Source organism: Mchenga conophoros, linkage group LG2 (genome assembly GCF_057382185.1).
Source record: "Mchenga conophoros isolate Kocher_MC1m ecotype Shallow Benthic linkage group LG2, M_conophoros_male_GT1.1, whole genome shotgun sequence".
In the NCBI taxonomy this organism is placed as follows: domain Eukaryota; kingdom Metazoa; phylum Chordata; class Actinopteri; order Cichliformes; family Cichlidae; genus Mchenga; species Mchenga conophoros.
In genome coordinates, this window is record NC_140527.1 from 24,316,599 (window position 1) to 24,339,703 (window position 23,105).

General features: G+C 41.5%; 1 protein-coding gene across 11 annotated transcripts in view; it reads right to left on the reverse strand.

Annotated features, from left to right (window-relative positions):
• Window positions 1-23,105, reverse strand: part of tenm2a (teneurin transmembrane protein 2a) — a 219,860-nt gene that overhangs the window by 127,553 nt on the left and 69,202 nt on the right. For 4 of the 11 annotated variants that reach the window (XM_085289593.1, XM_085289522.1, XM_085289531.1 and 1 more), the window contains exons 3-6: window positions 11,645-11,689; window positions 11,491-11,532; window positions 9,973-10,266; window positions 2,716-2,766 (exon numbers count right to left, since the gene is read on the reverse strand). In XM_085289593.1, coding sequence (XP_085145719.1) covers window positions 2,716-2,766; window positions 9,973-10,266; window positions 11,491-11,532; window positions 11,645-11,689 — 432 coding nt within the window. The remainder of the gene's footprint in view (window positions 1-2,715; window positions 2,767-9,972; window positions 10,267-11,490; window positions 11,533-11,644; window positions 11,690-23,105) is intronic. The other 7 variants (XM_085289586.1, XM_085289577.1, XM_085289568.1 and 4 more) reach the window with 4 other exon arrangements.

Below are 23,105 nucleotides of genomic sequence, written 5' to 3' on the forward strand. Positions count from 1 at the left end.
ATGGACCTTAAATGATATTTAAAGCCCATGGTGCTACTGAAGCGCTGAAACAGAGTTGACATACACCGAAATGAAATACGGCTTTAATAATTGCAGAACTGGTGGTCGGAGAATGAGAGTTTTTTGATTTGTGCAGTTGTCAGGATTTGGCTGATGACCGTACTGTATGTTCTATATTAGTATCAGGGAGGAGCCGGCGATTTAGATGGGAACTTTCTCATCTTTTTTTTTCCATTTACCTAAATTGATATAGTTTCTTTTTTTATTGCTACCCACTCTCAAAGTAAATGCATGCGAATACAATAAAGCCGTTCCCACCTATTGTATTTCTTGTGCGCTATAAGGCAAATGCAATATACAGTTTTTTAAGATTTTAATTTCCAGAGAAGTCATGCTATTTACTCACCACAGAACACTGCGCAAAGCAAATAGTATATTTCTGACTTGCTTCCACGGACAGAAAGTAATAAAATAAGGCATTGAGGGAAATTATCATCAGCAAATATCAAAGGTAAAAACTTTGCTTCCATAAGGATTTAAACTGAGCCAGAAAAGCAAACTCTGTGAATTTATGAAGCAACAATTTTAACCTGAAAGTGTCAGTGTCACAGCCCTCCGTTATTTGTTTATTGTAAAAGTGTGGGTCAGAATATGTCAAGAAGATAAACCTTTACATGATCCGATTTAGATAATCTGCGCTCCAACATCTCCTCACGTCTTTGCTGCCACGTGAATGAATACCTTTGTATTGCCTTCATGGTTGCGAACTTGAGAAAAATCCTGCTAAACGAACCATAATGGTATTAAATAAAAAATAACCTTCAACCTCTAACATAAAAAAATGTTTATTTTCCTTTTCTAATACGCACTCTGCTCTTACTCCTTTCTACCACTTCTTACTAATAAAAACAGATGAAAACTCTGCGGCCCAATAACACGAGCATTAACACTAACCCACGCTCACAGAGACAAACAATCTCTGAAACAGGAGTAAATATGGCTGACTTTTCAATAGTGGAGGAGGAGAAAAAAAATGGACCCTCTGGGAAATTTTCTCTGATCAAGTGCAAAGAGATTAACCAGTTGGACGTGTGCTAATGAACAGAAGATCATAATGAGAGGCGCTCGTAAATGTAGATGAGGCATGTGAAGAAGAACAGTGGCTTCGTCTTGTATCAGATGAAACACAAGAGTAATGTACGGAAACCAATTATTTTACTGTTCCCTTTCTACCCAACATCCTGACACTGTCTAATGATGGACTGATGAAAATGTCAAGTCTTGATTTAAAGCGTGGATAGGAAAATAATGCTATAATAATTTCCAGCGGTAGCCAAGTTAGAAAATAGGATTACATAGGTTGCAGTGCCTATACACAGCAACTAATATACACTTCTCAAAAAAATTAAAGGAACACTTTTTAATCAGAGAATAGCATCAAATAAATTTAACTTCTGGGATATTGATCTGGTCATTTAAATAGCAGAGGGGGTTGTTAATCAGTTTCAGATGCTTTGGTGTAAACTCCTGCAGGATGGCACATCAATATGTTTGCTGTGTCGCCCAGCACCATGTCTAGAGCACGGAGGAGATTCCAGGAGACGTGCAGTTAGTCTAGGAGAGCTTGACTTGGTTGTAGAAGGTCCTTAACATATCAGCGGGACCGGTATCTGCTGTTTTTTTGAATGAGGAACAGGGTGAGCACTTTGAAAGCTGCAAACCTGCAGCAGGACACGGCTGTGAATGTCTGATTAAAAAACAAACAGAAATAGACTTAATAAGGGTAGTCTGAGGAACCAACACCCTTCCTCTCGTGGACCTTGTGCTAACTGCCTGGCACGATTGAGCCAATTAGCATTTGCCATAGAATACTAGAATTGGCAGGTGCACTACTCGTGCCCTGTGCTTTTCACAGAAAGAAAATGTTATCCTGAGCACATGTGACAGACATGAAAGGGTCTGGAGATGCCGTGGAAAACTCTATGTTGCCTGTAACATTGTTCAACATGACTGCAAATGGGTATCAGGATGAAATCCTTGGACCCATTGTCGGACCCTATACTGATACAGTGGGTCCTGGGTTTCTCTTGGTCCACAACAATGCCCAGCCTCATGTGACGAGAGTGTATAGGCAGTGGAGGATGAAGGAATTGATACCACTGCCTGGCTCCCATGCTTGCCAGACCAGAATCCAATACGTTCCAATAATCCAGTACCTCAGAGACATTATGTTTTAGTCCATCCGGCGCATTGCATCCTCAGACCATCCAGCAGCTCAGTGATGCCCTGCTCCAGATCTGGGAGGGGATCCTACAGGACACCATCTAATGTCTCATGCATACAAGCACGTGGTCAAACTATTAAGTACTATTTTGAGTTGCTGTAACGAAACTTTGGTAAAATGGACTATATCGGGGGGTTTTTTACTTTGATTTTTGCAGTGCCTTTGAATTTTGCCCTCTGTAGTCTAATAATTTCCATTTCCATCAAACAATGTCACAGCGTTCTGTTCCTAACACATCATCGGGTCTATATCAGTGTAGATATTCAGCATGATATTTCTTTTCCCATTGACCCGATGTGTTTTCAGAGTGTTCCTGTAATTTGTTTGAACAATGCATATTACTACCAGTTAAATATCGTAGCACATCACATACAAGGGGATCTAAAATGGGTTCAATAATCACAAGGAGGCTACAGTCAGTTGTGACTTACTGATCACATAGTCTCCGAATGGATCGTCATCATCCTCATCATCCAGGTAAGCTGGAGCAGAAGTAACGGAAGAAAGAAAAGGCGAGAGAAAAGAAACAAAAAAAAAAAGATTGTGAAAAATCAAGAGAGAAAGCATGAGAAACAAACCAAAAACAAAACTGAAAGTGCTCAAGACAATCAGAGAAACGAAAACAAAAACAAAGCGAATTTCAGTCTTCTAACCTCCGATCATCTGCCTTTTTTTATACTCATTCTTGTTCTCAGCCTGATACTTCCAGCCTTCATTAGGAGGCAAAGCGCTGACCATTAAACTACAAAAGTCGTTTCAGCACCACGCAGAGGAAAATATGATCACTCATAATTGACTAGAGAATTCTCAGCTTGCTCTCAGCGCTGCTTCTCACCGTTACACTCCTTTCTTTCTCTAGGCAGGTTCTGACGATGGCATGAGAGCCCATTACGGCTCACTAAATTCCCTATTAGGATGGCAGCACAGTCGTCAGCAAGTTACAAGTCCAACACAAACGATATTTTACAATGTGTGTAACTTCTTTTTAAAAACTGATAATAATATTGTTACTATGAGTGGACCCTCACTGCCTGCTTACACCAGCAAGTTGGCACAATAACGCATATTTGACTGCCCTCTTTGTCAGCTGTATAGGAAAATCCCTCCCTCATCATCCTCTTTCCATTTATTCATCGTTTAGGTTTTCCTCTTCTTCTCTGCCTTTCTATCACTCCCGGTTCCCTTCCCTTAATGTGAGTTAGCATCCATCTACTGAAATCGATATCCCGGGGCTTTTATTAAACACTGCTCTTATGCATCTGTGTGTGTGTCTGTGGTGTGGACCTGCCTGCCCGTCTTTGTGCATGTGTATTATCAGCTCCAGGTCCAGCAATACCATACAGTCAGAAATGCTCGACAAGGACAGGGAAAATTTTTTATTCATCGTTTAATTTTGTGCGAGTGTGTGAGCACGTATGAGCACCATGTTGAATAGACCAATCATTATTGATCCTGACTGCGGGGAATATTTCAAACCCTTGGCTTAACCAGAGGACATACGCATGCAGATGGATGCTGCATGCGCGTGTGTGTGTCTATTACCACTTTTCTCATTCCGGCATGCACGGCGCTTAGTACATGGACAAAAAGTCCTTGAACCGCTGGGTGAAGTATGGAGGTGTACGCACACATACACATAGCATGCGCACGCTCTCAGTGGTGTGTATTTCTGAAAGCGAACTGTCAGTGCTGCTCTCACACACCATTCATCACAAGCTACTAATTCTGTTAGACCATTGTCGAGCCTTTCGCACCCCACGTTGCTCTCTGAAAACTCAATCAGAGGCTAATGCCCCCAACCCCCCCAACACACAAACACGCGTGCTCTCACTCTCAGTTTCTTACTCGCACACACTCACAGAGACCCTGAGGGGACAGCAGTGGTCTTGGGGGACCCCACCAGCCCAACTCTATAAGTGTTGCTCGAATTTGATAGACAGGCGAGGCACGAACTGAGTTACTCGTGTTGAGAGTGGCTGCAGTGTAAATCTAACTGCTAACACCTGAAAGCAAGAAAAAGGTCTTACAGTCACTCTGTGGCATATAATTATAATCTGCGTTGCATAGTATAAAGCACTTTTTATTCAAAACGAAAATGATCATAATTAAACATTATCTTAATATCCTTGATTACAAGACAATCACTTGAGCGCCGTGACTGTCTAAGGTAAAAAATTTTTAGAAAAATCCCTGTCAGCCGATTTGAATGCAGTTTGATTTACGGTTCACATTGTGGGGGAATGTTAAAAAAAGAGGACAGCGCTGGTGCAGGCACTCTGCCACCTGTGCTAGTAGATTTGATTAGTTAATCAGAGGAATCACTTTGCCCAACTCTGCTTTTATAAAGCATAATTACAGCTCCAGCTACCAAGGAAATGAAAAAAAGAAAAGAACAAAAGGGGAAAAAAAAGTTCTCAACTGCAGATGTTTTTAGAGACATTTGGAAAGTTTTGTTTCTGGTCTTTTCAAAAAAGAGAATTAACACTTTAGCATAATAAAAGCATCACAGCAAAGCTCCTTGATAAAAACAGAGTGAAGAAAGGCTCTGCGAGGAGGGGAATTAAGGCATTTGAGCAAGCCCAGATCGGGGGCAGGGTTAGTCAGAAAAGGCCAGACTAAATTTAGCGCCACCTTTTCATTCTCTAATTATGAGATTAATACATCCTGTCACATACGTCACAATACAACCTCATGATTTATTATCCAGTCAACCAGATGGAGAGATTGAGCCAGAGAAGGAAGGAGGAGGAGAGGGAGTTTGTCTGAAAACAGCTAATCAGCATGCATGTGTGATTTGGGCCGGTCCTCAACTGAGCGGCTAGTCTGTGTATATAAAGTTGGCAGGCGGGGTAAAGGCAAGATTTATTAATGGGAAACAATGCTGAAGTTGAATTTGATTCTGTATGTTTTCTTTAAATGGCTGCTGTATAATGAGAGGAAAACACAGAGGCATATGGACCACACACACAAACACACACAGAAGTATATGAGGAGCGCTGGACTATGGATTGTGGCCATAAAGTCTGGCCTGGGCTTCAGGTTTAAATCAATGTCAGAGCCTGATCTTATTTCATTTAATGCATGTTTTAATCATTCTCCCTTCTGATCAATGCAGTTTGGATGTGACCATCAGGCACTGCTGTGGGAATTTACAAGCACTCCTGTTCTCCTGCCTGTGTTTCCAGACGGACGTTTTACGAGGCAGTGCACAGTGTGACAGTAAATCTCTTCCTCCACTTTGCCAAAATGAAATCTCCAAATGCTGCTCACTATGCCCATATTTGTTTGTCTCCCGCTAAAGAAACTTGCATTGGCTCTGCCAAGTCAACGTTCTAGTCTCTTTATTTTAATAGTGTCTGGAAGGGGCAATAAACGGGAAGTGTCTTTATTCAATAGTCGACAATAAAACTGGATGTAGGGAAACTTTGAAATCCCTGAGTTGCGTTTATGAAACTAATTTAACGGGCTTTGCATACTTCTCTGTAAAAGGAATTTACCAGTGAATGAAAACAAGCGAAAAACAAACCAGAAAATGAAAAATCCTCTCTTATGAACTGAGAGTTAGATTCAGGAAGCTGGTGTGACAGATACCAGAGCTCTGCAGGGGAAATGAATACACTCAAACTGCTCCTTAAGCGGTAACTTATTCACTTAACGGTCAATTCATCCTCATCAGTGGATGAAGCTCACAGAACAACATGTAAAATGTCAGTAGGAGGAGCTCGTAGCTATTTTGTATTGTTCATTTCCCATTTTTTGGATATACATAGATACTTAAAGGGAAATATATTTAGATTTCTTTAACCTACAGTTTCTGCAGACCCTTGACACCCATCCCCATATCAGCTCTGTCTATTTGTGTTAATCTCATCGATGCCTTTTGTGATGACAGCTACTATGTTCTTGCTGCTTTTGCTTTCCATGTATGGGTGTGGAATGGTGACAGGGCCTGTAAAACAGTCACACCAGCAGATATGCATTAACAAGCCACCTTATTAAGTGCACCTTGTCTAACCCTCCTTTTCCCTCAGAACTGCATTAATTCTTTGTCACATAAATTACTATTTATTTGAATACACTATTCTACATATTATATGTTCACTATTATACAAACTATTAAACTCGAACTTGAGGGTTATTCAGCTGGAAGCAGTCATCAAAAGATAGCTACGCTGTGGTGATACAGAGGTGGACATGGTCAGCAGTACTCATGCAGGTTCCAGCAAGTAATTGATGCTCAGTTGGTACTAAGAAGCCCAACGTGTGCCAATAAAATGTCCCTCACACCATTAGACCACCTGCAGCCTGAACCATCAATACAGGGCAGGGTGGATCCATCCTGACAGTACTGTCTGAATGTTGCAGCAGAACAGGCAACTTCTAATGTCCAGTTTTGGTAAGCATTTTCAAAATATCAGTGTCCTGTTCTTAGTTGACAGAAGAGGAACCTCGTGTCATGTTCTCTGCTGCTCAAGATTACTGTGGCCTTCTTTTCAGCTCAAAGCAATCAGCTCAAAGTCACTTGTGACGAAGGCACCCGCGACACACAGCTTTACAGGCAGTTGAATGTTTATTTATAATGTCTCCAGTGACTCCAGTTAGGCAGTTTTGCAGCCGCCTCTCTCTAGTGCAGTACACACAGCTCCGCTGTCAGGTCCCAGCATCCTATTCAAACAGGGAACGCACAATTATACAATGGAAATCAGCTGTGTTGGTAAGCCTTCCTCTAACACCACACCTGCTGCTCTGCTCCACCCCCCACCCCTCCATTCTGATGCCTGATTTGAACTTCAGCAGTTGATGTTGACCAGGTCCACATGCCTAAATGCAATGAGCTGCTGCCATGTGATTGGCTGATAAGATATTTGTGTTAATGAGCAGTTGATCAGGTGTACCTAACAAAGTGGCTGGTGAGTGTAAACTAAAGTATATTTCCCAACGTGAGACACTGACAGCCATTTTAAAAGCACAGATGGGGTAAATCTTTTTTCGAATGCAGTTTTTATCCCAAATCATAAATATAGTTCACTTTGCAAACACTTCAGATCACACATAGTGACACTTGTTGTGCACTTTGTTTACCTATGCAGTGGCTGTAAATGTAAAAAAACGGGAAAAAAAACTGTATTCAAGATTCTCTAATGTAACATCTCCTTAGGTGTATGTACAGTTTGAAGTGCTGATTGTGTTGAGACTAACAAAGGCACCAGGCATCGTGATTGCTATAAAAAAGATAACACTTTTTAATTTGTTATTGACTCAGCTTTTGTTTTGATTGTTTTCCAGGCTTTTCACCTCCTCCAGGAACAAAGATACAAAAATAGTACATGTAGTTAGGCACTCAGATATACGGGTGTCCAACTACACAGTTAGGGAAACGTGTGTATTTTGTTTGTTCGCTGTTATAACGACATAGAATGGAAAAACAAAGATCACAGATGTGAAGTAAAAGAAATCTGTAAATATATACTTCACTGACTCTTCAGTCAGTTGCCCTGCTGACAACAAAAAATAAAAAATGAATAAAAAAATAAAACACACAAACACAAATTGTAATAACCTGGAGGTTTGTAATATCTGTCACGGTTTCTGTGGGTTTTCTATTTTGGTAGTGAAATCTGCAATAGGGCACACGCAGACATTCATCCACATGTACCCTGAAGGGGAACCTTAGACCCTCAAACTGAAACCTGTCAGTCACACTGCCAAGCTATACTGACAGGAGCGTAACGAGAGCTGGTGAGAGGCGCCGTGCGAGCGAACAGAAAGACACAAGAGGAAGCTTGAAAGCTGGAGAAGAAAGATGGGAGAGGAGTGAGATGAAGAGGAGGAGGAGGAGAAGCAAGTGGAGGTGAGACTTCTGAAGATTGTTAGAGACACGGCGAGATGAGAGCGGTGCAGCATGCTGCTTGGTGTTTTGGCACGTCACCGTCTTTTTGATTTGTTAGCATGTGTTTATGATGTTGTTTCTCTGTCTGCTTCTGTCAATCTCTATTATTAGACCCTCAGATCCTCCTCCTGCTGTTTTGACACTCCCGCTGCTCCTGTTTCACACTTCCGCTTACACGGTTCAGACTTATACACTCTCACGCCGATAGACAAGCGATATAGGACACATGTCAAACTCAGAAACATATATGCACGTGTGCAAAATCGACACAAGATCAACACGCGCTCGATGTATGCTGTATCTGGTGTTTTGTTTGGAAGCAGAAGCAGGAGCAGAGGGTGAGATTTCGTCACTCAGAGAGACTAAATAACTAATGGATTGACTTGATCAGACACACATACACTCGTCTTTTTATCAGGCTGCTGCGTTGCCTCTGATCTCTTCATGCTGGCAGAGACACCAGTGCAGACGCCTGATCTAAATCTACAGTCTGTGAAACCACGAGACGGGCCTAAAGGTGTGAGATGGTGGTTTCCCTAATGCTTCTATAGAAGGCAAACCTTTGAAGTGGAATTAAATTAAAATTACTTTGATTTGAGACGTGTACTGCATAATCAAAAGTATGAATGTCTGACCCCCCCAGGAGCGTATAAATAGACTTGAATACTACTTTTTTGACAACGTTTATGTTGCGACACTGACAAGCGACATGTTTTGATCGCCTGAACAATCGACACTCGGTGACATCATACTGCAGGCAAGTGATTATCACAATACAGAGGTGGATTAAGAAGCTAATTCTGCAAGGTCCTGAAAAACAGGCGACAGAGTACTCAATGCTGTTCCTCTGGCCCTGAAACAGAGAGAGTGAGAGCGGCGTCTGCAGCTGATATCTGTGGCTGCAAGATTAGCTTGGTAATTAACCACAAAGCAATTATCGGGTGGTTGGAAGAGAAGCGCATCTCAGGGAAGGTGTTTCTTGACGTGTTTAATAGGTGTTGAGTAGTTTGATCAGTCGACAGAAGTTGTTTCGGATTCTGAGGCTCACAGTCCAACAGAGGTTGATCCACAGCTGATATGTGCGGCTGCCGAGAATTCAATTAATTAGACTGTTGCTCTTCCTTCCATCCACTTTTCATTAACCTCCATTGACACCTCGGTGAGGCCCGTGCGCGGGTTTACGACTGCGTCAGGATTAACAAGGAAATGGGAAGTTGGCAATAAACAAAGTTGCCGGAGGAATGAGATTTCCCCTGGGAGAAACGCACTCTCGCAGTCACGGGGCGATTTAGAGAAAAGATGCAATTGGAGAAGCGAGATTAGCTCCTCTCACAAAAGCTAAAATGCAATCGGCGCTCCCCCCAAAAAAGCTCAGAAGTTGTTTTTTTTATCTTCTTGTTTTGAAGACTGACAGACCAGTGGTGAGATATCAGCAGATAAGTGGCTTAAAAGGGTGGAGTTAGAGGGTTTTGGCTAAGTGCTATTGATGAAAATAAAGAGGCCCTCTGGGGGGGTGTCCAACTACTGTTCTTCAGATCACAAACAGACTTAATCAATAAATCCAACTCTCTCGCAATTCAAGCAATGGCTGTCTGTCGGAGAGAGGTTTTCACAATATTGTGTAAGATTTATGCATACATTCCCTTTCATGATCCCATTTCATATAACATCAGCCCAGAGCATCAGCCTCACTATGTTCACACATTCTCATCGAATTCATACTCTTTTTTCTCAGATTATGGGCCTCAACTTTAATAAATGAAACACATCTCGATCTTCTGAGAGTCCTTTGTCCTACCTGACTCATCATCGGACTTGTTATCATTCTCAGAGTCAGTGAGGGTGAGGGCTGAGTTCTCGCGACTGGACACTCCTGAGCTTCGGCGGGACTTTACCCCTCCTCGTCCGGCCCACAGCTGGATGGCCCGCTCTGGAGACAGCGGCCCCTCGGGGTCTGAGTCGGCGTCAGAGCCAGCGCTAAGGGAGTAACCCCGCTGGAGTAGGCCGAGGTCGGGACAGTAGGGAACAGCGGCGGGGTGCGGAGGGGGAGACGGCTCGCACACTCCGAGCTCAGCCAGGGTGAAGTTGCCCCCTGCGAAGGAGAAAGATGGGTTTAAGGGGATTGCTGAGAATAATGTGCGTAAATGCAGCAAAACTGATCGCACTAGCACAAACGAATGCTCGCACAAGCAAATGCTCACGCACGTCTGGAAAACAAACCCACCATCACACGCAGAGAAGCACACTAATTATGAAACCACGGAGGCGGAGGAGGAAAATTGCGCTTTGTTGTGGCAGGCAGGAGGGGGAGAGATGACGCAGCATGAATCAGGCACAAAATAAAAACTAGCTGCTGGAAGAAATATGTACTGGCCTGCAAGCCTGTTAAGGCTGGCTGAGAAGGCCCGGCTGCCTTGCTTTACTGATCCACATTGGCATTCATGAGGTGTTGATATGAGATCAAAGAGTTGCTCACTTGAGGCCTCTCAGACTTTAGTGGGGCTGCTTCGTTGCCTTCTGGGTTTGATCATCTCCCCACCTAGTTGCCATTGCACGCTGGACCCCAGGCTTGCCGAATGTACCGCAGTCTGCTGCAGCACCAGCCCCACCGCCTAACACTCTTCCCCTCAAGACAAACCGACTCGTCACGTCCAAAATAAATATATAAAATTATCCAAATTAAAGCACATCAAAGGCGATCAATAAACAGAGCTGCGGCCCAATTAAATCCAAGCTGAGGAAAAAGCAATTAAGGAAAAAGGCATGCTCAACCAATTTATTCTCTATACTAATTAAAAGAGTATTGTGGATGCAATCGCTCACCATCAGCTGTTGGGGTAAAGGGATCGGGGGAAAAACAGTTGTGATTCACTTCATTAGCAGTTTGTGAGGGAGGGTAAAGGAAGAGGCGAGCAGAGAGAGAGGTTGGCATTGTGGCGGCACACTATATGAATCAGCGCGCTGGGAATCGCACAGCTGTGTGACTGGGTTAACTGTGACTCATCAGGCGTACGGACGCAATCACAGAAAGAGGAATTAAACAGATGAGAATCGTCTGCTGGATCTTCACGGCTCCTCTTCACAGGCTCGGCGGAACTCGAGAGTTCTGCTGAAAGTAATGCGGAGGGAAACGCAGCCAGGGAAGTGGTGAAAGGCTCTATACTTCTACTCAGGCAAACAGATGGACTAGGCTAGAGAGCAGAGGCAAGTATAAAGCTCCACAGGTGGATTCGGCTAATGCGCTACAGCTTGCCAAGCTTCCAACAAGCTACAGTGCAAAGGCACCCAAGCACCACAAGACATCAGCGAGTATTACCATTCCTCGTTTTCCTCGCTTCATTGTCTTTTCCTCCCACTTCTCATAAAAGGGAGACAAAAGGAACCTTCTTTACAATCCGTGAGCCAAGGGACTTTGACAATTTGTTGGCAATTTACACTACAGGATCTAACTAAAGTCGATGAACTCATACCTGAGATGAAGTATCGCAGGAGGACAGGAGAAAACTCCAGGAGGCCTGAGAGAGTAGAGCACATGGGTTCTTTAACATCAGTCAGCAAATTATCCAGAACTGTTCTGCTTGCTAGAAAAGCGTCTACTCCACAATCACAGTCAGGATGAGTTTTTATGCAGATTATCCCATCCGCCTAAAATGACAATAATTGGGCTACAAACACAGCTAGTCTACACAAACACTGCGTGGACACAGTTACACAACACTTAAGTGTATGCTTGAGTGCATTTGTATGCATTGTGTGCGTGCATGCACGTATCTAATGTTACATCCCACAGGACACCGCTCTGTACAATTAACATCTCATAACCAGTGATTACACATGTAAAATCCAATCTCTCCTTATCACCATCAGCTGGAGACACCGCCCGATGCACTATGTATTCAAAGAAAGATGGATTGGGGCGAGGGGTTGAAGCAGACGTGAAAATCTATCTCAGTTATTCCTCAAACAGAAAACCAATTGCATGTTTGTTATATGATATTATGACAGATGTGGGGGCAAAATGTGGCACTGAATTCTAATCAAATCAGTCCCTGTCCGTCCATACGACACCGTCGCTGTCATGCCCGCCCTTATGCGCATTAATGTGTGTTTTAAGGCTTGTGCCATTTTGGCAGCAAACTTGGGCTGCTCACATCTGTGTCTGTTAATTGTCTGTGTGCTAACAAGTTTCAGGATCCAAAGAGCCAAAAGCTATCCCACCATGATTTTACTGATGTTCCAGAGAGCTTCTGTTCACTAAAGGCCCAAGTTTATCAGTCTTCAAGTGCGCCACGGTACCAATAATACTTGCAAATATATAGTACTTTGCGAAAGTCTGTATATTTTACTAGGAAATTTGAAAATTGAGACATATGCAAACATGCAGGGCTATACAGTATATAAAGTAAAACAGAATGCTTTAAAGTCAGTATTTGGTATGACCACCTGTCTTCAACACAGCCTTAACTCTCTTAGGCAAGCCTTTTTGTCACTTCTTTAAGTAGCCTTCATGAACAGTTTTCAAGGCTTCTCGAGGGACATTCGAAAGTCTGGCAGCCTGTTGTTGACATTTTTTGTAGATTCAACAAGAACTGGGAACAAATGATGTCCTTTGGCGTCTGCTAGCTAAGAGGATTTAAAGCTGGTTCTTTGCTAGCTTGTCTTTCACATGTAGACGCAACAGTTGTTCCTACCTTGAGTTACGTGCTTTTTTATGTTTTAATCATTCAAGCATAAAAAGGTCAGTGTTATGTCAGCGTTAAGTGACTTAACAGAAAAACCAATCCCCTGAAAATTGGTACAAGGACACTGAAAATGTGTGAAAAATCAGCAAATGTCCATAGAAAACCTATAATTTCTTTTAGAAAGGCTGGAGAACAATTAGTTTAGAGCACCTTTAAAAAAGTACAAGAAAGTCTGGCTCCTTGGAAGCAAAATTTAAAGAAAAAAGGGGTGGCTCAAGTTTTTTATTGTAATGCACTGAATAAAAATGAACTGAACTAGTTCTCTAGTCGCAAACTTTATCTCAGCATCTGTATCTTAGTCCTGGCTTCTAATATCTAATGATCAGAAAGACTAATCCGTGATTAAAAATCAGGTGTGCTACACAGAATATCCACAACCCTCATCTCCACTCCGTGATATTTTGCCACGAACTGGCTTGGGCATCATACTGAAAATCTACCGAAAAGTTATATTTATAGCTAGAAAGGCATTTTTAAAACACAGAAGTCATTCAGATATTTATCAAAATCAGCAGACAGATACTGATCATTAGCAATCCCATTTTTGACATAAACAACCATGCAATACTCACTTCATTTTACACATGACTTCACCTCATCACCATGGAAACAGTGATTTGCAAAGCTGTTTATTCATTTTCCACCACCGATGTAGGTTTTTAAAAAATAACCATATAAGCATAATAGTATTGTGAAAATAGTCTCATATCGTCCATCCTTACTTCAGACAGAAAAAGAGACCTTGAACTTTGACCCTTTTCTTAACATGCATTCCCATTAAGGCCAACCACCTTCCCCCTGCTCTTTGTCTCTCTGCTGAGGTGCTTTCATTAAATCCACTTTATTGCCGTTTTGTTCACTGCTCTGTCTGTCTGCTCTACCTCCATCTTTTCCTCTTTTCATCTCTCTCCCTGCAAAGAGTGTTTACCATGACCAAGGATTTCATCAGTCTTCACTACCGCATCTTATGATCCCCTTTTTCGTCATCAGCTTGCCTCACTCTCTGTTTCACTCCCTATTTTTTCCCTTATCAGCTTAAAAGGAAGCGCACCCCCCACCCCCATCTTCACACACAGTGTAGCACAGCGGCAGCCTGTGCAAATGAAACTGTGGATCATTTTTCATTGCTTTGACACAATGTTAATTCAATCACCAGCTTTCTCACTCAAACTTTAAGGAACTGTCTCTGGACTATATTGATATTAAAAAAAAAAGTTAAATCAAAAGTATTTTCACTTCATTAGGATATTTAAAAAATAATAATATTATGATTTTTTTTTTTAAAGAATCTTCAGGCAATAAAACTTAAGTCTTACAGCTCTGACAGAGCTAGCATATTTCAACAAGGCCTGAACTGGCTTCACTTGGCTAATTAGCATAAGCAACACCAGTGCATGGCTAATTAGCATACCATTACGTGCACACTTTTCTCTCCTACTATTTACAACCTATATTCACACAAACTATTTACAGCAACAGAAACGTTTATTTTAATCTTTTGAAAGGCGTTCTTAAGGGAAAATCTCACTCAGTGAAACTGCACATTTTAAAGCTCCGTTTGCATACCTGTTACTAGTAGTTTCCATGCTAGAGTTTCTCTGTCACATAATCCTCCCATTGTGTCGGTGTTTATGCACTGAAGTGTTTCAGTTTTACAATCTTCCTTCAGGTTACTATTGTGCCTCTATTAGTAATATAATGAGAGCTCAATAAGGTCAGGTAGCAGCAGGTAGAGTCTGTGGGAGGATAGGGTCCTGTAGCTATATGCGAAAACAGAAGAGGTGAGGTTCGTGTTGGTCTGCTTCAGGATCCTTAAATCCCTACTAAATTCCTCTGCATCTGTTTGCATGCTCTTATGTCTTGTCTAATTGCACAGATTAATTATGCACTCAGTGGAGACAGGTTATAAGATAATAAAGATAAATTGAATTTTGGGAATTTTTTGATCTGGGAAGCATGACCCTTAACTGCAAGCTGCGTTTATTCTCTACTTGGTCATTTCTGCTGCTTCCCTGACTCTCCTGTCCTTTTCCTTTCTCTTGGATCTGTTGAAAAATGTCATCACTAAAGCATTTATTAAGAAGCAATATAGATGTATTTTTTATTGCTTTAAAATTCAGATAAAAGAAAACACAAAAGAGAAGTTCATTTCTTCAGGCATACTAAAGTGCAGCGCAGATGAATTCAGAATTGGATGCAAATGAAAATGGAAAATATTAAGAAATGACACATTTTGGCTGCTATTAGCAACAAATTTCTGCATTTCTTAGCTGTGCCAAAGAAAACAAGGCTTTTACTGTTATTAACAGTAATTTTACGCATGTCAGGAGATTGTTGGAGAACCTACCGTGAACAGTGGCATTTGCTTCCTGATTTTGATGCAGCCTCCACTGAGGAGCAAATCAGTTCACTAGTTCGGCACTTCAGGGCAAATCAGAACTTGTTCTGAACTCGCACTCCCTTGAATGCTGAAAATGGCATGTCCGAGGGTGGCCCGGACTGTAAACTATTCAATCTGAAAAAAAGCAGCATAATTGCAGGCAATGAAACCCACAAGTTCTGCCTGCTTTACATCCTTTACAGAATTACACGGTGGGGTGGAGGAAAGTCAACCAGCATAATGCAGAGTCCTGCTGCCTATACTTTGCCTGTCAAACTGCTAACAAGCACAAATGATTTTTTAATGATAGGCCCTCTATCCCACAAAGCTGTCTACTCACAAACAGTCACACTTACACACATACACTGTGCATTGCACACTTTCGCTCCCTCACGCACACACACACACACATAATGAGTTTTATCAAGGGAAGTACATTTGGTTTAATGGATCACTGCCAATGCCATACCCACTCACACTATTGTATTGTTGTAAGTTTCAGCAAGATGCTTGCTATTTCCCCCATGTCACTTATTTTTCTGAGGCACAGCGTGTGGCGCATGAATACTCCAAATGATTATGTACTGTACCTCGGGTAAAGGGAGCTAAACTTACTGCTGAGCAAAGTAACAAGTAAATCTGCAGCTTATAACATGCAGTGTTTCAACCAAATGATAGGTCTGTGAAGGTAAATCCAAATAAATCTACAAGACTCTGTTTGGCTGAATAAAGAAAAAAACAAAAAAACAAAAATCAAACAAACACTGTTTGTACCAGTGAGGCAATACAGTCATTTTCAGGAATTTGAAGGCTTATTGTAGAGTTTAAAAAAACAACAACAACTGCATATTGGTTAAAAGGTGAATGATTCAAGCATAGAAACAGCACCTGACTTAAGGTATGAGTTAGTGTTATGTCTGCACATAACAGACAACAATTTTATATTGTATCTTTGTTACTAGCAGCCTGTCAAAAAAACAAAACAAAACAAATACACACGCACAATCTATGAATATAAAAAATCCATTTTCCTAGCATTGTGTTTTGTTTCCTAGCAAAGTACACTATCAACGTTTCAATACACCTCTGAACTTTGATGTTTTCCACATTGTCCACAAAACACAGAAACATACCGTCCAACCAGCATTTAGTATTTTGGGATCTACAGGGAGTGCAGAATTATTAGGCAAATGAGTATTTTGTCCACATCATCCTCTTCATGCATGTTGTCTTACTCCAAGCTGTATAGGCTCTAAAGCCCACTACCAATTAAGCATATTAGGTGATGTGCATCTCTGTAATGAGAAGGGGTGTGGTCTAATGACATCAACACCCTATATCAGGTGTGCATAATTATTAGACAACGTCCTTTCCTTTGGCAAAATGGGTCAAAAGAAGGACTTGACAGGCTCAGAAAAGTCAAAAATAGTGAGATATCTTGCAGAGGGATGCAGCAGTCTCAAAATTGCAAAGTTTCTGAAGCGTGATCATCGAACAATCAAGCGTTTCATTCAAAATAGTCAACAGGGTCGCAAGAAGCGTGTGGAAAAACCAAGGCGCAAAATAACTGCCCATGAACTGAGAAAAGTCAAGCGTGCAGCTGCCAAGATGCCACTTGCCACCAGTTTGGCCATATTTCAGAGCTGCGACATCACTGGAGTGCCCAAAAGCACAAGGTGTGCAATACTCAGAGACATGGCCAAGGTAAGAAAGGCTGAAAGACGACCACCACTGAACAAGACACACAAGCTGAAACGTCAAGACTGGGCCAAGAAATATCTCAAGACTGGTTTTTCTAAGGTTTTATGGACTGATGAAATGAGAGTGAGTCTTGATGGGCCAGATGGATGGGCCCGTGGCTGGATTGGTAAAGGCAGAGAGCTCCAGTCCGACTCAGACGCCAGCAAGGTGGAGGTGGAGTACTGGTTTGGGCTGGTATCATCAAAGATGAGCTTGTGGGGCCTTTTCGGGTTGAGGATGGAGTCAAGCTCAACTCCCAGTCCTACTGCCAGTTTCTGGAAGACACCTTCTTCAAGCAGTGGTACAGGAAGAAGTCTGCATCCTTCAAGAAAAACATGATTTTCATGCAGGACAATGCTCCATCACACGCGTCCAAGTACTCCACAGCGTGGCTGGCAAGAAAGGGTATAAAAGAAGTAAAACTAATGACATGGCCTCCTTGTTCACCTGATCTGAACCCCATTGAGAACCTGTGGTCCATCATCAAATGTGAGATTTACAAGGAAGGAAAACAGTACACCTCTCTGAACAGTGTCTGGGAGGCTGTGGTTGCTGCTGCACGCAATGTTGATGGTGAACAGATCAAAACACTGACAGAATCCATGGATGGCAGGCTTTTGAGTGTCCTTGCAAAGAAAGGTGGCTATATTGGTCGCTGATTTGTTTTTGTTTTGTTTTTGAATGTCAGAAATGTATATTTGTGAATGTGGAGATGTTATATTGGTTTCACTGGTAAAAATAAATAATTGAAATGGGTATATATTTGTTTTTTGTTAAGTTGCCTAATAATTATGCACAGTAATAGTCACCTGCACACACAGATATCCCCCTAAAATAGCTAAAACTAAAAACAAACTAATAACTACTTCCAAAAACATTCAGCTTTGATATTAATGAGTTTTTTGGGTTCATTGAGAACATGGTTGTTGTTCAATAATAAAATTATTCCTCAAAAATACAACTTGCCTAATAATTCTGCACTCCCTGTAGTCACCCCAGAGTTCTCAGTCGCTATACCCCAGTAGAGAATAAACGACACCGTCAGTATTTCTAAGTGGCCAAAAATGACACATGTTTGCATTCAAGCGGCATAGTGTACCTTAGCAGTAGTAATTATCACAACAGGAAAGTAATAAGTATACAGAGCAGCAAGGCAGGCAGGAAACGTTAACAAATCTGTAGACAGAAAACTTTTTTTCCTAACCAATACTTCATCTAAGTGTCCTTTAACAGTTACCATACATGAACCGGTTCATTCTTGCAAGCATAATGCCAGCGCTCACTAATTGCTACGCGGTAGTGTAGTAGTTTAATTAACACACTGTTTTTGAACTAAAACCATAATGTGAAGCCTAACCCTGACCATAGCAGCCCTTGATCTTCTACTGCCCTTTGCTTTATTAGAGCAAAGTGTTGAGAACATTCTAGTTCCTAAAGCTTTGTCCTATTGCAATCCTCGATACAGATGTCTACACTCACCTATACACACACACACACTAATCTATTTGCTTTGTTTATTTCTCTCTTGTTAGTTCAATTTCATTCACTTAAACCTACTCTTATTGGAATTGGATTTTGATTATACTGATTACCATTCTTGTGTACCTTGTGTTCCTGTTTCCGTGTGCACTAACAGTTGGTATCTAACTTAGTTGTCTCGCTCGGTGTCTTTCCGTTTCTTTCTCACATACAAATGATCATATTTCTTTTTAAATCTCGCTTCCTTCCTTTCCTTGCTCTGTTTTTCCATTTACAAGCTACACTTCACTCAAGCTAAAAACACTGAGTGAAGTGTTCTTCGAATTCTTGCTATTTATTGTGAGTCAGCGGCCAGCAACCAAGCTGTTGTGGCATTACCTTTATTGTGCGACTGACATGTCATGACACGATGGCAGCGCACACTCTCAATTACACTCATATACATCCCATAGCGTGTGACATGTCATTAACGCCACCATTAGCAGTGCAATAACGACCTAACAGATACGCACAAATCAGACTGCTATGGTCAAACACTTCCCACACCTCCCAGATGACACCCGTACTTTCAGTTCCCGCCTGAGCCACAGGGGCCTTGCACCTTCTAATGAAGAGACCAAAATAGGTGTAACAAATGTCATCCATTCTTGATCTCATTCTACTTCTGCCCAGAGGACAGCAGTCCGGGTTGGACAGGACATGACGAGACATGACACAACACCATGCACTTGAGAAGAGGTCTTGTCACTGAGAAGTGTAGCTCTAAGCAGTGAGGTATTTCTCATCCATAATCAAGGAGCCAAAACTGACTAGACTGGGAGACACGGCTTATCCTTGGTTATGACACTGGCATATTTCTTTGGCATTGGGATTAAACTGACTTTTATTAAAGCGTAAAAGTAAATGTGGGAATAATTTTAATCGTTATTATTACCCAATATTGTGAACAAAATTATTTAACAAAATGACAGATTGTAGGTTACTTAAAATATGTGTCCTTGAAAAAGTAGATTTGTTTGTACTTTTTGATTTCTAACGTCATCGAAAAAACTAATAAAAGTGGATTAAACTAAACATGCCACAGCCTGGCAGGGAGTGAATCTGGAAAGACAAAAACAAGACCGTCGTCATAAAATGTGTCAGAATAATAGGTTTTTTTAAAAAATCATGATTACCTTGTTTTAATAATCACTGGAGACCAAAATTGTAATTAAAATTAAAGTTTGATTAACTGAACAGCCCAACGTGACACATGAAGCCCAAGGCACCTGTCGAAATGTGCAGCTGACTAGCACTACTTTGGGGGGTGTTTTTTTAATGTTACCACGGTTTTTCTTTTGTGTTCAAAATTACCAAATCAGTCATAACTGTTTATAGATATAAATCTGCTATCTAAAATTTAAATTTACTAAAAGAAATTATGAATGATGCCGTTAGAGCTTTTCATCAAGTGTCACATTTGTTTTTAAAAAATCAAGATCAAGATTTGCAGGATTGTTGTCATCGCTGGAGAACTAAATTTTAAATCAAACAGATATGATTTATAATTTTTTCTTTTACTATTGTAAATACAAAAGGAGACATGCTGTGCTGTTTGTCGCAGAGCTCTGGTAAGTGGTACAAAACAGCATCTGTAGTGTTCAAAGATTCAAAAGAATTTCCCAAATATGGGATAAATAAAGTACCACTGTCTGTCTCTCTCGTTCTCCCTCTTCTCTGCTTATGTATATATAAACTGCTTCATCATTTTCACAACAGATGTGCAGCCTTTAAAATGTGGAAGAAAAAATGGTAAAACCTTCTCCAAATATAAAAAAAATGCCAATTACTGCACTGAGCTGCCCGTCGTAGGATCCAGGTCCACAGAGCAGACAAAAATTCATCTCTCAGTCAAGGGTATATTTAACTGCAGGTAACCACAGCAACAACAAGTCTGCTTTATGCTATGGTACCTTCACCTGAAAAATAGATTTACAGGGTTTAAGTTAAAAAAAAAGATGACTTTTTAGCAGGTCGCAGAATTTCCAAGGCAAACCTTGATCGGAACAGGAAGATTTTTGCTTTATTTATACATTTGTCATCTCGGTTGCCTAGAACGGCGAGGTGGCGAAATGTGTTCCATGGGCCAAATCAAGGTTGAAATCCTACATTTCTTTACTCTGCACCAGCTGTGTAATGTTTTAAACCTTGGTTTCACCTCGGGCAGCCCAGGGTAAGCAAACAAAGGATATTATTCATGTGATCATGGGGGAAAAACAAACCAAAAAAGAATGCTTCCACTGAGATTCTCACATCAGGAGCAATATATCATCATATACAAAATAATCAAAAGAAAGACCACAAAAGATTTTGGAATTTTTTGCCTCATCTATTGTTCCACTATACAAGAAAAACCAGGGGGACATATTACAAAGCAACCTAAGCAGGATTTGTTTGTGTTAGCTGGCTTGACAAAACCGCAGTCAGAGATAACAGGTTTCACAAAGGTGGTTAGCAACTTTCTTTGTTAACACAGTCTTTCTACTTAACGCTCTGTGTGTGCTCACATAAAAAGGTGTCACGGACCCAGCTCTGGAGGACTCGGGGTCCGTGAGCAGTTTTGACTCACCTCCCGTTGATATTGTTGTTATTATTATTTTGGTGATGTGTGTGTTTTTCTGCACTGTGCTGTGTTAGTCTGTGTCCCACTCATATGTATAGGCAGGGTATGGGTGTGTATGTCTGCGGGTGTGGCTGGAGGATGGAGCTCAGCCACCTGCAGGCTTGAGGGGTGTGGCCCTGCGGAAGGACTGGCCACACCTGAAGTTCATGCCACACCTGTTGGTGATCAGGGCTCGTCGGGGGAGCTACTTAGGGGAGAGTTGGAGCTCCCACCGGCGCGGGATCATTAAGCTAAGAGCCCAAGTCAGTGTGTAGCATTAGGAAGTGCGGATCGTGTGTGTGTGCGCGCGGGTTCAGTGTTAACGACTGCTTCTGTATTGTCCTGCAGGTGAAACGAGGGACCAGAAGGGCAGCACGCACAGGGTGTGCAGTAACACAACAGCGGGGAGCACGAGCACGAGCACAGACGTCGGAGGGAAGCACGCACATGGGGTTCGAGGGAGCAACGGGGAGTTATTGTGTTTACAGCTTTCCACTGTAAATAAAGAGCACTGTTTGCATCGCAGAGTCTGCGTTTTGGGTCCTTCTTTCCCCACATCCCCACGGTCTGCCCTCCAGACCGTGACAAAAGGAGGTGTTTGACGTGACTTTTCTTCTGCACAGAGTAGATCAATTAAGCACTGCCTTCTCCAATCACAGCCATAATTGAGGTGAGAGAGATTATAAAAAATAAGAGTAACATGTAGCTTTAACATTGTTGATATGAGAATAGGAAAGAGAGAAGAAGAAAGAAGAAGAAAAGGATAACTGTGTCGTTGTGAATTTTTGAGTAGTGCTGAAAATAAATATATTTTAAAAAATGAATGGATGAATATTAATATTTTTATTTTCATGCTCAGTGTTTCTAATGTGACAGCTGGACATTAGACCTCTGTAACTTTAAATGTGATCAGTTAACACGAAAGGGTACTCGGTACCTTCGGATACTTTATTAGTTGCTCTGTCGTCTGATAAAGGAGACGCAGAAATCGCTTCAGTTTGTTACCAGATGAAAGTGAAATGAATTGTATTGATTAAACAGGGGATAAATAGCCTGCAAATATAAGTCAATCATCAAGTCGATCAATTTTCTAAACTGTGTTCTAGTAGCTTTGACTTCAGCAGTGTAAAAGAGACTTAGCAGTAGAATAGGGCCAGGCATAAAAAGCTTTATACATTTTCTACATCACTAAATGAATACATGCAAATTCCAGCGACAATGTGAAGCACAGTTTGCGCTGTTGTAACTTTACAGCTGGGCTTTATTCGGTCGAGTTACCAAGGCGTGGCTTAACAAATTGCATATATGAATTGCGCCCTTTCAGCAGATGATCTATATCACGCTTACTGGAATCAGTTTAAAATGTGGCACTTCAAGCTGATTTTAAGCTCAAACTCTGAATATTACCTTCTCTAGACTAATTATGGGTTCAGCATAAGTTAACATGGTCAGGTTAAAAAGAGACACCTTCATGCCACTGTGGATGACTGAGAATTACACAGTCATGCTTCATGACACTGAAAACTCTAACTTTACGCTCAACATACACTGTAGTTCCAGAAGTATTCCTTCACCCATCCAAATCATTGAAGTTCTGTGTTTCAATCACTATAAAATCAAGCACATAGACGTGCAGACAGCTTTTACAAACATTTGTGAAAGAATGGGTCCCTCTCAGCAGCTTGGCGAATTCCTCTGTGGTACTGTGATTGGATGCCACCTATGCAACAAGTCCAGTTGTGAAATTTTCTCTCTACTGAATATTCACACAGTCAACTGTTCATGTTATTATAACAAAGTGGAAGCAACTGGAAAAGACACTAACTCAGCCACAAAGTGGTAGGCCACAGAAAAACACATAGCGGGGTCAGCAGACGCCGAGGCACACACTGCACAGAGGTCACCAACTTCCGGCAGAGTCAGTTGCTACAGATGTCCAAATTGCATGT